Source organism: Macrosteles quadrilineatus, unplaced genomic scaffold (genome assembly GCF_028750875.1).
Source record: "Macrosteles quadrilineatus isolate MER2022 unplaced genomic scaffold, UCM_ALF_1.0 Scaffold_9__3_contigs__length_116548681, whole genome shotgun sequence".
NCBI lineage: Eukaryota > Metazoa > Arthropoda > Insecta > Hemiptera > Cicadellidae > Macrosteles > Macrosteles quadrilineatus.
In genome coordinates, this window is record NW_026542602.1 from 98,632,641 (window position 1) to 98,646,020 (window position 13,380).

General features: G+C 34.9%; 2 protein-coding genes across 2 annotated transcripts in view; both read right to left on the minus strand.

Moving 5' to 3' along the window:
• LOC129003874 (tubulin polymerization-promoting protein homolog) overlaps nucleotides 1–13,380 on the minus strand; it is a 49,964-nt gene that overhangs the window by 26,884 nt on the left and 9,700 nt on the right. The gene's annotated exons all lie outside the window — the stretch shown is intronic.
• The window catches only part of LOC129003657 (uncharacterized), a 33,470-nt gene that overhangs the window by 13,968 nt on the left and 6,122 nt on the right, over nucleotides 1–13,380 (minus strand). Inside the window, exons 2-3 of the mRNA XM_054431956.1 lie at nucleotides 6,767–7,051; nucleotides 5,209–5,372 (exon numbers count right to left, since the gene is read on the minus strand). Of these exons, the coding sequence (XP_054287931.1) occupies nucleotides 5,209–5,372; nucleotides 6,767–7,051 (449 nt within the window). The remainder of the gene's footprint in view (nucleotides 1–5,208; nucleotides 5,373–6,766; nucleotides 7,052–13,380) is intronic.

Here is a 13,380-nt window from a genome sequence, read left to right on the forward strand (position 1 = left end):
CCTGATTGTGTTAAAGTGTGCAGTTATAACTTTATCTTCATACAACACTTGCTTGTAGTCTTCAAAAAGTACATTTTTCTTCAAATACAAATTCTTTACACCTTTTGCCTTTTTTATAATGTTGTCATCATGTAGTTTCACAGCATACAATTTTGATATAAGTGCCACGATTTCTTCAAGTAACACTCCGTTAGCCTCATCTTTAAATTTCCCTAATACTTTCTTGTTTCTGTCTTGATCGTAGTTTGGATGATCTTTAGGATAGTCAGAAAAATCAAATTCATCTTTATATACAAATGTGCGAAGATCTTTATACATATCTTGAGTAATTATCTTGTAAATAAATGCATCTGTATCCATGTAAGTTATAACTATGTTCTCTCTTCCATAATGTGCAACCATCTTGTTGTAGTGAAAATCATACATGTGCGTTTTTGATATATCTAATATTGACATTCCTATATACAAAGGTCGATCCATTTTTATACTAGTTTTCTTCATAGATACGGCAACAAGGTTTTCATTAATGATTACTGATGATCCAAAGTTGGGCTTCTGTACAAGTTTCTCCAATTTCCTAGCATCTGTTACAAGTTTTACATTTTTGTGTTTCCTTTTATTTTCCAGAGTTTTACCGAATATGGCATTATTCATTAATTTAAAAAAGTCCTTCTGAAAGGCTGACGTTGCTGCTGCTCTTCTTGTAGTGTTGGAATCGATGTATGGTTTCAGCCAGCAAGATTGAGAAAATTCCAAAACTCTGTGTACTTTGGTTAGACGAAGACCTAATTCAAGTGCTTGTTGTACAATCCAAAAGTGCGCTACATATCTTTGCTTGTGATTTAAATTCATAATTAATTTAGGATGTTTTCCAGTTGGTGAAATTTCAGTTTTTGGTAAAAGAGGAAGATCGTAGTGAAGGTCGTGTAGATGTTCTGGGTATTCGAAATCGCAGTCTAATATATATCCTTTGTCACCATGTTTTGGAATTTGAACAATATCTCCAATTGACTCTGGGTCTATCCATTTAAAGTTATCATATGGAAGGGGGTTGGACATTGCCCATCCATACAAATTGTTTGCATCAAAATACCCAAGATAAACTGATGGTTCTTGCTGGTTGTAGTTTGGCAGATCTTTATTGTTGGCTTTTACATGTCTTACAACGCTTTGAGTCAATCCTCCTCTGACACCGGACTCAACCATCAGCACCATATCAATATCTGTTAAAAGTTGAAGTTTGCAATTGGTTTCTTTTAACATAGCCTGCCAAGCTAATCCTGGAGAGGTGTAAGAATGAAGAGGGTCTAATCCGTATGCTTCTAAACAGGTGTTTCTGAATTCCTCCATCACATCACAAAGCAAAGTAACATCGAGTTTAACATAAAAATCTGAATAATCCCCTAATGTTTCCATATCAAGTTCGTTCCAAACTCTGCATGCATGTTGGTAATCTTCTGGTGATATTTCTGAATTGTTCAGCTTGTTGGTAAAGGCTTCTGGTGGAGGAAGTGATGTCTCGTCAAATCTGTGCAATCCATCGATGTAATCATAAGGGAAGACTCCTTTTCGAAGAACTAAATCCAATTTGTTGTTTTCTACTATTTTACTTGTTTCTGTTAAATTTTCTCTTGTCAAATTTTCTGATAGTTTCATAAGACTAGAAGGCATAAATCTGTATGAGTCAAGAAATCTGAGTTTCATTTTACCAACCATTTTTGAAAAACTAATAAACCGTTCCATCGTTACGGCTAATACATCAATTTTACCATTGTCCCTTCCTAATTCAGGTATTATAAAATGTCCATCATAGCCGCTTAAGTTGTGCATTACAATTGGAATATAGTTAGGAATTTTATAGTTTAAGTTACAAGCGTTACACGCAGCACCTCTGTAGCTTCCAGTCAGATGGTCGTGGTCATGCACTTTATGATTATCCGCTGTAAATGATTTCTTGCACAGATAACATGAAGTTGATAAATCGTATTCTTGAACTTCAACGGGTGACATAGGTGTCATAGGTTTTACCTGTGCATACATTGCCTCTACTTTTTCAGCTATATAGTAAAGCTCGTCAACAAAGTGCTTAGCTGCATCTTCACCACGATACACTTTTGGTTCAGCTGTCAGTCCATAATCTTGTAAATATTCTTCGGAAAGCGTTGACTTGATGAGTAGACAAAAACTGTTGGGTGAATGTAGTTGGTACTTGTTTCTTCTTGATGTGTCGTCCTCTTGATGTTCCAACGGTAGTAGAGTAGATTCAAAATCGGCATACACGACAATAGGAATTCTATATTGATGAACTACATTATTAAACTGTACAAATGCTCTATCAGCTGGTGGTAGGTTAATCTTAACTTCTTCATTTCCATTGCATAACCTTTTATGTTCCAACAACCATTCAGAACCTCCTCTTCTTAAAGGTTTCACATGACAAAAACATCTTTTACAAATTGTTTTACTTTCTTTAAACTTTGACACTTGTAATGAAAGGAGTCTGTTAAAATTCTTAATATATACATAGTGTGATATTTCACCTTTGGTGATTAATAACAAGTCTGTGTGATTATTTAGTTCCTGTGCACTTATACGTAGAGGATATACATTGTTTGATGAATCTAAACCATATATATTTACAGAAGCAGTTGGGTTTTGTTTTTCAAACTTGGTGATATCTTTGATTTTTACAGGGTAGCTCATTCCTTGAAAATTATAATTGTGCTGCACTTCTTCATATTCTCTTCCTACTCTTTCTGGATGATTGTTTTTGATATATTTTACCAACATTGAATATTTAAAACATTCAGTATCATCATTTTGTACATTTACACAAGATTTAGTATCATTAATTTTCTTGGGTAGAGGAATATAGCTACTTCCTCTCATTCCATATCCATGTTTATGCACTCTTACATCCAAACCTGATATGCTCAATACAGTCCATCCTGATCCTCTGCCTTCATGTTCTTGCAATTTTGTCAAAAGTTCTTCAAAACATTCATCCACAATTGATTCAATATCTGAGGCAAACATAATGGTTCTGTTTTTTGTTAAAAATCCTCTAGGTGATGTTTCATTTTGCATATTGATAAATATAACATCCAGCAATAGTCCAAACTTTATAAAATTTAATCTTTGTAATTCATTTTGTAGCGTTTCAATTACTAGTCCTTTTGCACTAAACATAAATTCTTCCAGTTTTAATGTAGCATTGTCAATTTTAAAATGTGTTACCACTTTACCCGGTAGAGCATGAGCGTGTAGTTCCACAATTGTTGGAGATGCATCAGTTGAAGGTGAAGTTGGGCGTTTGGGTGCATAATGAATAACACTTGGTCTTAAAGTTGATGGTTTCGGTTCTTCTTCTCCTGGATTTCTTGAAGTAGATGGTTTGGGTTCTTCCTCTTCTCCTTGTCCTATTTGATTTAATTCTTCAATCAAGTCTTGATATCCGTCCAATTCCTCTTCATTTGTAGGATGATCGACTATTTCATGAAGTAGAAGATCTATTTCATCCTCGAATGTGGCTTGACAAATGGCGCAGCGTAGCATGGAAGTAGATGGTTTTGGTTCTTCTTCTCCTCGATCTCTTGAAGTAGATGGTTTGGGTTCTTCTTCTTCTTTTTGTCCTATTTTATACAATTCTTCAATCAAGTCTTGATATCCTTCTAATTCCTCTGCATTTGTAGGATGATCGACTATTTCATGAAGTACAAGATCTATTTCATCCTCGAATTCGGCTTGACAAATGGCGCAGCGTAGCATGTTGTAGATGTTCTCTATTCAAGAAGCAGCAACATACTGATGAAAGGTGTGAACATCCACCCCTATTTATACCATTTCCTCCCCTCTCTCCCCTCTACTACTACTATTAAATTAATGACATCACCCCATTTCCCAATTTCTTTATAATCTAACGTAAATACAGGATATTCTTCAACTTTCAAACATATTTATAGAAAAACAAGGTATTTTATTTTTTACTAACTATTCCTGTTTAGTAGGTCAAGGTCATTGCAGGATAATAAAAAAATGTGTGAACAATTCGTTTAGTTCTGAAACACGTTTTTACACATGTTATACCAGAACTAAATAAATTGGTCAGACATTTTTTTATTCAAAATTTGGAAAAAAGTTATTTACTGTTCAAAACTTGGAAAAGCCCCAATTTACTGTGTTATAGTCTTGGAAATTGAAGATTTCCAAGACAAACCCAACCTACCCACGTCCCATTTTTTTATTTGTTAGTACTCTTCCCAATAACTCCATCATTTCCGACAGAATTCGCTCTTCCATTTCACCATTCATTAATTGTATCATGTCCGACAGCATTTTTTCATCATCATCTTCTTTTAATTTTTCAACGTGGTTATCAATTATAGTACTAGCTTCTTTCATTTCTCCCACAGTCCTCATTCTTGCTTCTTCAACTTCCTTTTCTAAAAACCTTATTCTTTCAATTGATAAATTTATAATTTGAAGTTTAGATGTTCCTTTTTTAGCTTTGAGTATGGTTCTCAATACCTCAAATGTTTCATTTAGCTTCATCACCCTCCTTCTTTCTCTTTCATTATGTCTAATCTTTTGTTTATCCATCTTGACTAAACTTGCGTTTATGAGTTCCAAAAATAAGAATGTTTAATGCAGGATGTCAAACCTCTTTTATACCTCCATATAGTGGTGGGGGGTAGACCACTCCCCACTTTACTTTATAGTAGTGGGGGAAATGGGTAACATTTTCTTTTATTGTTGAACCATGGAATTTTTAAATTCTTTAAGTAGGTCAAGGTCATTGTCAAATAATAAAAAAATGTGTGAACAATTTATTTAACCCAGCAACATGTTTTCTTAAACATGATATACCAGAATTAAACAAATTGCTCAGACATTTTTTTCAAAATTTTGAAAAAGCCGATTTACTGTGTCTTTTATGATTTTATGATTATCAGGATTTAAAAGAAATTAAATATTTCAAAGATTAAAAATTTAGAAATAGAAAATTTACTGTATTTGTTTTGGAAATTGATGATTTGCAAAACAAACTCCCAACCCACCCTCTCATTTTAATTTTTGTAAACTATCAGAGTCAGAGTCAGAGTCGGAGTCAGAGTCAAACAATCGTCTTTTACTTCTAAACATTGCACTAAACATTATATGACTTGTTGTAGGTGTTTCCCTTAGCTCAACAAGTTTCTCCGAGCATACCATCTCTTCAGTAGATGATGAATCTTCAACAAGTGGAAAACTTCTGTCTTCTTCATCTAACTCTTCATCAGTCAATACTTCCAAATTTTCATCACCATCCGATTCCAACTCTTCTTCGGATAAAGATTCTTCCTCCAAGTCTATGTCTTCTTCCTCTGAACCAGCTTCAAAAACAATGTTTTCCAATAAGGTTTTTAAAAAAGAAGTTGTCGGGAAAATATTGTCCACAGGAGACATAATGTACAAGAGTGGTAAATCTGAAGTAACTGATTGTACCTCAGCAAACATGTTATATAGACAAACCCCTACCATTCACCTTTATCCCCACCCTTAACCTTTACTCCATTTTGTTTTTAGTTATTGCGGTCTGGTTTTATGTAGAATGTGGCAGTCACAATATACCCTTTATCTAACATTTCCACTAGCCTTCGAATTATTTTATTAAATCGTACATCAGTTAATTCTAGTTTCAACCCGTTTGCTTCTGTGTTCCAGATGTTTCTCTCTTCCTTCCACAAAGTAAAATGACATGTCACACTATGATTTAAATATTTTTCTAAACTTCCCCTGAATGCAAATGCTTCTTGAAGGGTTTTTAAGTTTCTTTTAATTATTATTGTAGCTGGGGAATTCATAGTTAAACTTGCTTTTGCTAGCTCCAATCTAAAAATGAATCATGTGCAATATCAAGTGTCTTTTATACCTTTATGTACTGGTGGGGGTAAAGGGTGGGGTTAAACAAACCACCTTACTTTTAGTAGTGGTAGAAATTGATATTATCATTATTTTAAAATTTTGCAGAAATTTCTAAGTTTAAGAAGTGGGTCAAGGTCATTGCAAGATAATAAAAAAAATGTGTGAACAATTCATTTAATTCTGCAGCATGTTTTTACACATGATGTATCAGAATTAAACAAATTGCTCACACATTTTTTTTTAAGAATTTGGAAAAATTGAATTTACTGTGTTATCTTTGGTAATGTAAAATGTTAAAAGGAAAAAAATTACCGTGTCTTTTTGATCTTGGAAATTGAAGATTTCCAAGACAATCTTCCTTTAGCATCCCGGATAAGGTAGTCAGTTCTTTTCGGATGTTCAGGGTTTACAACATCTCTTGGTAATCTAATTGAAAAATGCTCTCCTGTATCGTTACGTTTTATAATGATGTTATTAAACCATACACATCTGACAAAGAAATATTTCGTACACCTTTTCATCCTTCTTACCCGGATTGCTTTGGGAAGTTCTTTAATTTTATTGGAAGACTCTGTGGTTTTATTGTGTTTTGAATGAATGGAGCACATATCACTATTCAAAACACAAACCTTTTCACAGTGTTCCCCCTTACTAGCACCCTTTTTAAAAACATATCGACACTTAGAGAGGGTGTGTGCAAATTTTCTTCTCCTGTCAGCAATTAATTGTTTACACTTATCTGAAGGAGAAGTGTGAAGGTGGTCAAAGGATTTGGAAGTGGCTGGTAGGGAGTCTTTTAGAGGAGATATGATGGGTGGTGGAATAGTGAATTGTAAAGGTGGAGTTGTCGAGGGAGAAATACATGGTGTAGAAGTTGGAGGTGGAGATGCAGTTCTAGTAGCAGTAGGTGTTGATAGAATATCAGCAACAGTGCAGTCAGAGGACGAGGAAGAGCTTGTAGATGAATCAGATGAGGTTGACTCCGAAGAAGATGAACAAGACGAACTTGATTGTGAAGATGAAGATGAAGACAATATTTCAATCAGTGGAGGAGATTGCTCACCAATGGCTCGGAAGGTGTATTGTTCTTCTGCTCCAGGACTTGCACCTTCTGACTGCAGTATTTCTCGAAGAACCGATTTTGGATCTGACGCATGTGATAAAATTAAAATAGATCGAGGAAGAGACTTTGAAGATGAAGAAACTACTTTTGAGGGTCTAGTGGGAATTCTAAGGTAAGCCATGATAGCAAATGAAACAGTGAATAGTAACTGGAGCTGACTCAGCTAGCTAGGACTACTTCAGACCATTGAATGATGATTGCCTGCGAAGCAAACCTCCTTTTATAGCAAAACTCAAGTGGAGGGGGGAAGCTTGTGGGTGGAGGGGGGAAGCTTGTGGTTGGAGGGGAAATGTTGTGTCCGTTGGTGTTAACTTAAAAGAACTGTTCTCGGTTCCCAATAATGTACTGTAAGGAAGCTTTCTAAGTCCTGTAAGTAGGTCAAGGTCATTTAAAAATATTGCCAAAAGGAGAGATGGAGCAAAAATTAGCTCCATCTCTCCTTTTGTTGTAATAGGGGAACTTAGTGTTTGTTATGTATTTTAAGGGAAGCTTTCTAAGTCCTGTAAGTAGGTCAAGGTCATTTCAAAATAATGCCAAAAGGAGAGATGGAGCAAAAATAAGCTCCATCTCTCCTTTTGTTGTAGTGGGGGAACTTAGTGTTTGTTTTATTTTCGTGTTTGTGTGTAAGTCTGAATTGGCTAAAGACCAATGTATCAGTCTTTTTGATCAGAGGCAGCGCAGCCAAAGGACTGTCCTCATGGTATTGATCAAAGACTCATTAGCAATAGCCGGAGCAGCGCAGTCAACGAACTGTCCCCATAAAAAGGTGTGAATGTCATCTATCTCATTTTGTTGTAGTGGGGGAACTTAGTGTTTGTTTTATTTTCATGTTTGTGTGTAAGTCTGAATTGGCTAAAGACCAATGTATCAGTCTTTTTGATCAGAGGCAGCGCAGCCAAAGGACTGTCCTCATGGTATTGATCAAAGACTCATTAGCAATAGCCGGAGCAGCGCAGTCAACGAACTGTCCCCATAAAAATGTGTGTATGTCAAAGAGAACTCTATGTCATGAATTTACTATTGGTTTCATGTTTTTGTTTTGTGGGAACGTTTTCAACTTACTAATGTCACTTAGAACTTTGTAACATACAATGATCAACTCAAATTGAAAATAAAATTACTAATAGGGACTTTATTATTTTGATACCTGAAATAGAACAACACATAATTAAGAAATACAACACCCTTACCAAAGATACAAATACGCAAAACACCCTCTAACTACAAGCCAACAAATACTACAATCAACATGCTTCTAATATAACTACTAAGTGACAAGAACCTTAGGTTAGAGTGGTACCAACTCTAAACTAAGGGTCTCGTCTTTAGCCAGTTTGCCCATCCGGTCAGCTTCACCGGTTGTGCAAGACTGACAATCATCCGTCTGCTCGCAGCCCTTTTATACGCTCGGGTTGAGTGGTGGGGGTAGAACAACGCTGCACCTGCTTATGTAAATTAACTAGCGATAGTAGGTCCCTAGCTAGAATATATGCCCGGTCGGATTCAAACATATACAAGGCAGATCCATTACTACCGTTTTTATATTTTTTCCAAGATATTTTCAAAGTCCTGTAAGTAGGTCAAGGTCATTTAAAATAATACCAAAAGAAGAGATGGAGCAAACATGCTCTATCTCTCCTTCTGTTGTAGTGAGGAAAGAGTCTGTGTTTAGGTATAACAACAAAAGCTTAAAATTTAATTTAACCAAATGCAGAATAGTATGCAGGCCGTTGGACCTCTCAACTAATTACAAAATGGTCAACTTAAATTTTAAAATATAGAATATTTACAGTCACAAGAAAGTGTTCATTGTTAGCTGACATAAGTTAACTACCAATGACAACGAAAAGTTTAAAATTTAATTTAACCAAATGCAGAATAGTATGCAGGCCGTTGGACCTCTCAACTAATTACAAAGTGGTCAACTTAAATTTTAAATATAGAATATTTACTGTCACAAGAAAGTTTTCATTGTTAGCTGACATAAGTAAACTACCAATGACAACGAAAAGTTTAAAATTTAATTTAACCAAATGCAGAATAGTATGCAGGCCGTTGGACCTCTCAACTAATTACAAAGTGGTCAACTTAAATTTTAAATATAGAATATTTACTGTCACAAGAAAGTTTTCATTGTTAGCTGACATAAGTAAACTACCAATGACAACGAAAAGTTTAAAATTTAATTTAACCAAATGCAGAATAGTATGCAGGCCGTTGGACCTCTCAACTAATTACAAAATGGTCAACTTAAATTTTAAAATATAGAATATTTACAGTCACAAGAAAGTGTTCATTGTTAGCTGACATAAGTAAACTACCAATGACAACGAAAAGTTTAACATTTAATTTAACCAAATGCAGAATAGTATGCAGGCCGTTGGACCTCTCAACTAATTACAAAATGGTCAACTTAAATTTTAAAATATAGAATATTTACAGTCACAAGAAAGTGTCCATTGTTAGCTGACATAAGTAAACTACCAATGACAACAAAGGTTTAAAATTTAATTTAACCAAATGCAGAATAGTATGCAGGCCGTTGGACCTCTCAACTAATTACAAAATGGTCAACTTAAATTTTAAAATATAGAATATTTACAGTCACAAGAAAGTGTTCATTGTTAGCTGACATAAGTAAACTACCAATGACAACGAAAAGTTTAAAATTTAATTTAACCAAATGCAGAATAGTATGCAGGCCGTTGGACCTCTCAACTAATTACAAAATGGTCAACTTAAATTTTAAAATATAGAATATTTACAGTCACAAGAAAGTGTTCATTGTTAGCTGACATAAGTAAACTACCAATGACAACGAAAAGTTTAAAATTTAATTTAACCAAATGCAGAATAGTATGCAGGCCGTTGGACCTCTCAACTAATTACAAAATGGTCAACTTAAATTTTAAATATAGAATATTTACAGTCACAAAAGATTGTTCATTTTAATGGGGGACTTCTTTATCCTTTGTTAGCTGAAATATCACATGATTAGAAAAATACAACACTCTGCGCAATTCAAGTACTAAAGACACGATGCACTCCATAAAGTAAAACCATCTAAGATACAAGCTAAAAAACAACATGCAGCACATGCTATTGACTAAAACATTAAGTTAGATTGGCCAAATCTAACGAAAGGTTTTAATCAAAAGTCAGTCAGTCTACACTCAACCAGTCAGCTGTGCCAGTTGGGTGAGACTGACTACAGTCCGTTCGCTGCCGCTACTTTTATCCGCGAGCCAGTTGGGAGGGGGTCGGTTGGGAGGTTTACCCTGCTTCGCGGGTAAATTTCCCTACTGTCGGGTAATTCTACCTACTAAGTAAGGAAGTCTCCAAACCTCCAACATCACATCATTCAGTGTCGAACCTTCAACGAAGACTGTTCACATATGCTAGCTCTGTTCTGATGTTAACTATGGATAAGCCAAGTACAATCACACAAGATAAACTAAAGAGAATAAAAGAAGATTTAAAGAAATCTACTACTACTAAAACTAGCAATTTTCGCAAGTCAATGTCACTACGTCTAAAGTTTCAGAAGCAAATTAAATTACCACTACATTGGAATGCATCAGGATCAAATTATTCTAATCAATTATCACCCGAAGCCATATGTCAAGAAATGAAGCTTCCTCAACTAGTAAGTCCAATAGAAACAGAAAAAGTAACATTTAAATATATGTTACAAAACAAACATTATCAATTAGTAGAACAAAGACAAAACGAAAATGGTAAAACGTTTATTTTCTTTTATGACAACAAGTTTTTAGAGGTTTGCTTTCCGACACGATTAAATGTGCCAAAGCCTCCTGACGTTGAAGATGGCAAACTAATTTATTTGATTCGCACAAGTCAGGACACATGGAATTGGGTATAATTCACTAAAAAAAAAACAGTCTTTCTAAAGACTCCATTATATAAACATATTTTGACCACAAAGTCTGATCTGTCAAACTGTTTAACAAAATATAAACGATATTTAATTTTACTTTATTTTTTACGTCACGGTCTCCAGTACCCGTAATACACCACTACTTAAGGTTTTTTTTTAAGACCAACAAATATTTACTAACATGGGGAAAATATATCTACTTTTTGGAACGTATTTTTGTATAAACATCTTTTAACCACAAACAGCTAACCTGCGACTATCTAACATAAGATATAAATTAAAATTGGTTTTTACAATACCTTGTGTTGTTGAGTCAATCGAGGTGTAGTATTACGATGGCATCAACGATGCAAACGATAGACCCAGGACCGTACAACACTCCGCCGCTATGTCCGAAAGCAAACTGTAGAACTGTGGATACAAATCCACATGGAGGTTGAGTAGGGGCATTTGACCTTGTTCCACTGCCCGCTCACTTTCCCTTCGCGGCCTCAGCCTAATTCACGGCGGCCAGTGACACAACCTTGCACCACGCCGCCGCGGGCACTAGTACAATACTGTAGGCTACTGTTAAATGTTACCGTCGACAATATGATTTTAACTCAATTTATTGTCTACATGTAAGCTGTGTTTTGGTTTAAAACCTTGGTGTAGCTGTTGGTTGATATTCCCAATACATTTAAGACAATTGCAAACGAACAAGTATTAGCTATTTAAACACACTACTGTACAGACAGCTGTTTCATCCCCTATCCATTACCACCAGCTCCTACCACCTGTATCCTGTTACCACCTGCTTGCTGCACTTGTGACGACGTACGCTAATTTTATACAAAACGTCCCTCAAAATGACGTCAGCTCAAATCCGCTATAACTACACCATTTCCGCCCCTATCTTCAAAACAGCTGATGGCGGAGAAACCCTAATAATGGTCTACTATCCTCTGCCAGGATTGATTTTTTAAATTAAGTGTAGCTTCTTTTTTGTCCTAATCAATTATTGCAGCATGAAAAACCAAAATATAAATAGAAATGAATAAGGCACATCTTGTGCGAAAGGCTAATTTCTCATTGATTACTGGAAAATAGTATGGTTATAGTCAATAGGTATTTTATGGAATGGTTACTTCGTATCCAAATCAATTTTGAACAAAAATCATCAGGGAGTAAGCTTATATGTTTCAGACGAATTCATCTAAAAAGCCTCCCAGTACATATTTTACTTTGTAAACCCAAGTTAACCACTGGTGTAAAACCATCTATAAGAAAATTCCGGTCTTAGAACAACCAATTAATTTACGATACTTTCCAACCATCCATTGTATTCCATTACACACTAACTAGAGTTACTTCTTTCTTTGGCATTGACAAGTTGGATACAACAATCGGGATGCAATTTGGACGACTTCCTGGAAGACAAACCATTCATGAAAGTCTACAGTACTGTACTTGGACATAACTGGATTCCAGAGTTAGTTGGACTTTCTTCCCGTTAACTAAGCACGAGGAAGATTCTTGATTTCCTATCTGCGAAGGCTTTCATATAAAGTCTACTAAAGATTTTTTCTTTTGTTCAATACCTTTCAAAGTTGGGTACTCGCAACCTTGTGCATTGTAGCATGAGTATATTTGTTTTATTGTATTTACATTGCTCATTGTACATACTAAAAACTTGTTTTATAATCAAATTCTAACACAAAATTGGTTATATTAATTTAAGTTAGTTTCATTATTTTCAAGGTAAGTATCGTAGTGTATGTGTTTTAAGTTAAATTATAAGTAAAGTTTGTCATATATTTTTGACTAGTCAAACCTAAATCAATTGATTGCTTCATATTTTGGCGATAGGAAAGTAATATTCCAAGCACGGTAGTGTAATGATTATTTATCATGGCATTCAATACATTTTGTAGTGGAGTACTAAGGTAAGATACCAAATCCTTCTTAACAAGTGTGTATATGATTGACAGCTAAGTTAAAAAAATATCAATTGTAAACCAGAACGAAAAGAGGTAAATTTGCTTAAACACATCTGAATTGTGAACGTAGATTTTTCAGCACTAACGAATTAGACTATTCAAACGTTAAAGGAACATGAAGATAATATTCATTAAAGAACGCTGAAGATTGCAAATGACATTTTCAGAGATTTTAAACGCTTTGCTTTGTTTGAGCTTAGTAATGAAAATGTTTAACAGTGCATGGCTTTTTGTTATTCGCTGGATAATGTGTTTCTCCTCACTACTGCCAGATTCCAACCACGATTAATACATAAAGCTGTAGACGCTGCCAAGAATAGACGTGGATTTAAATGTTCACTCCTATCCCTCCGCTAGAAATATTCTGTGGATACGCATAGTGATATTGTTTTATTCAGATGTTTGCCTTCAGGAATTCGTTGGAATAAAATTGTTTAAACTGTTCAGGTACAAGTACACTTACATGCATCAACCTT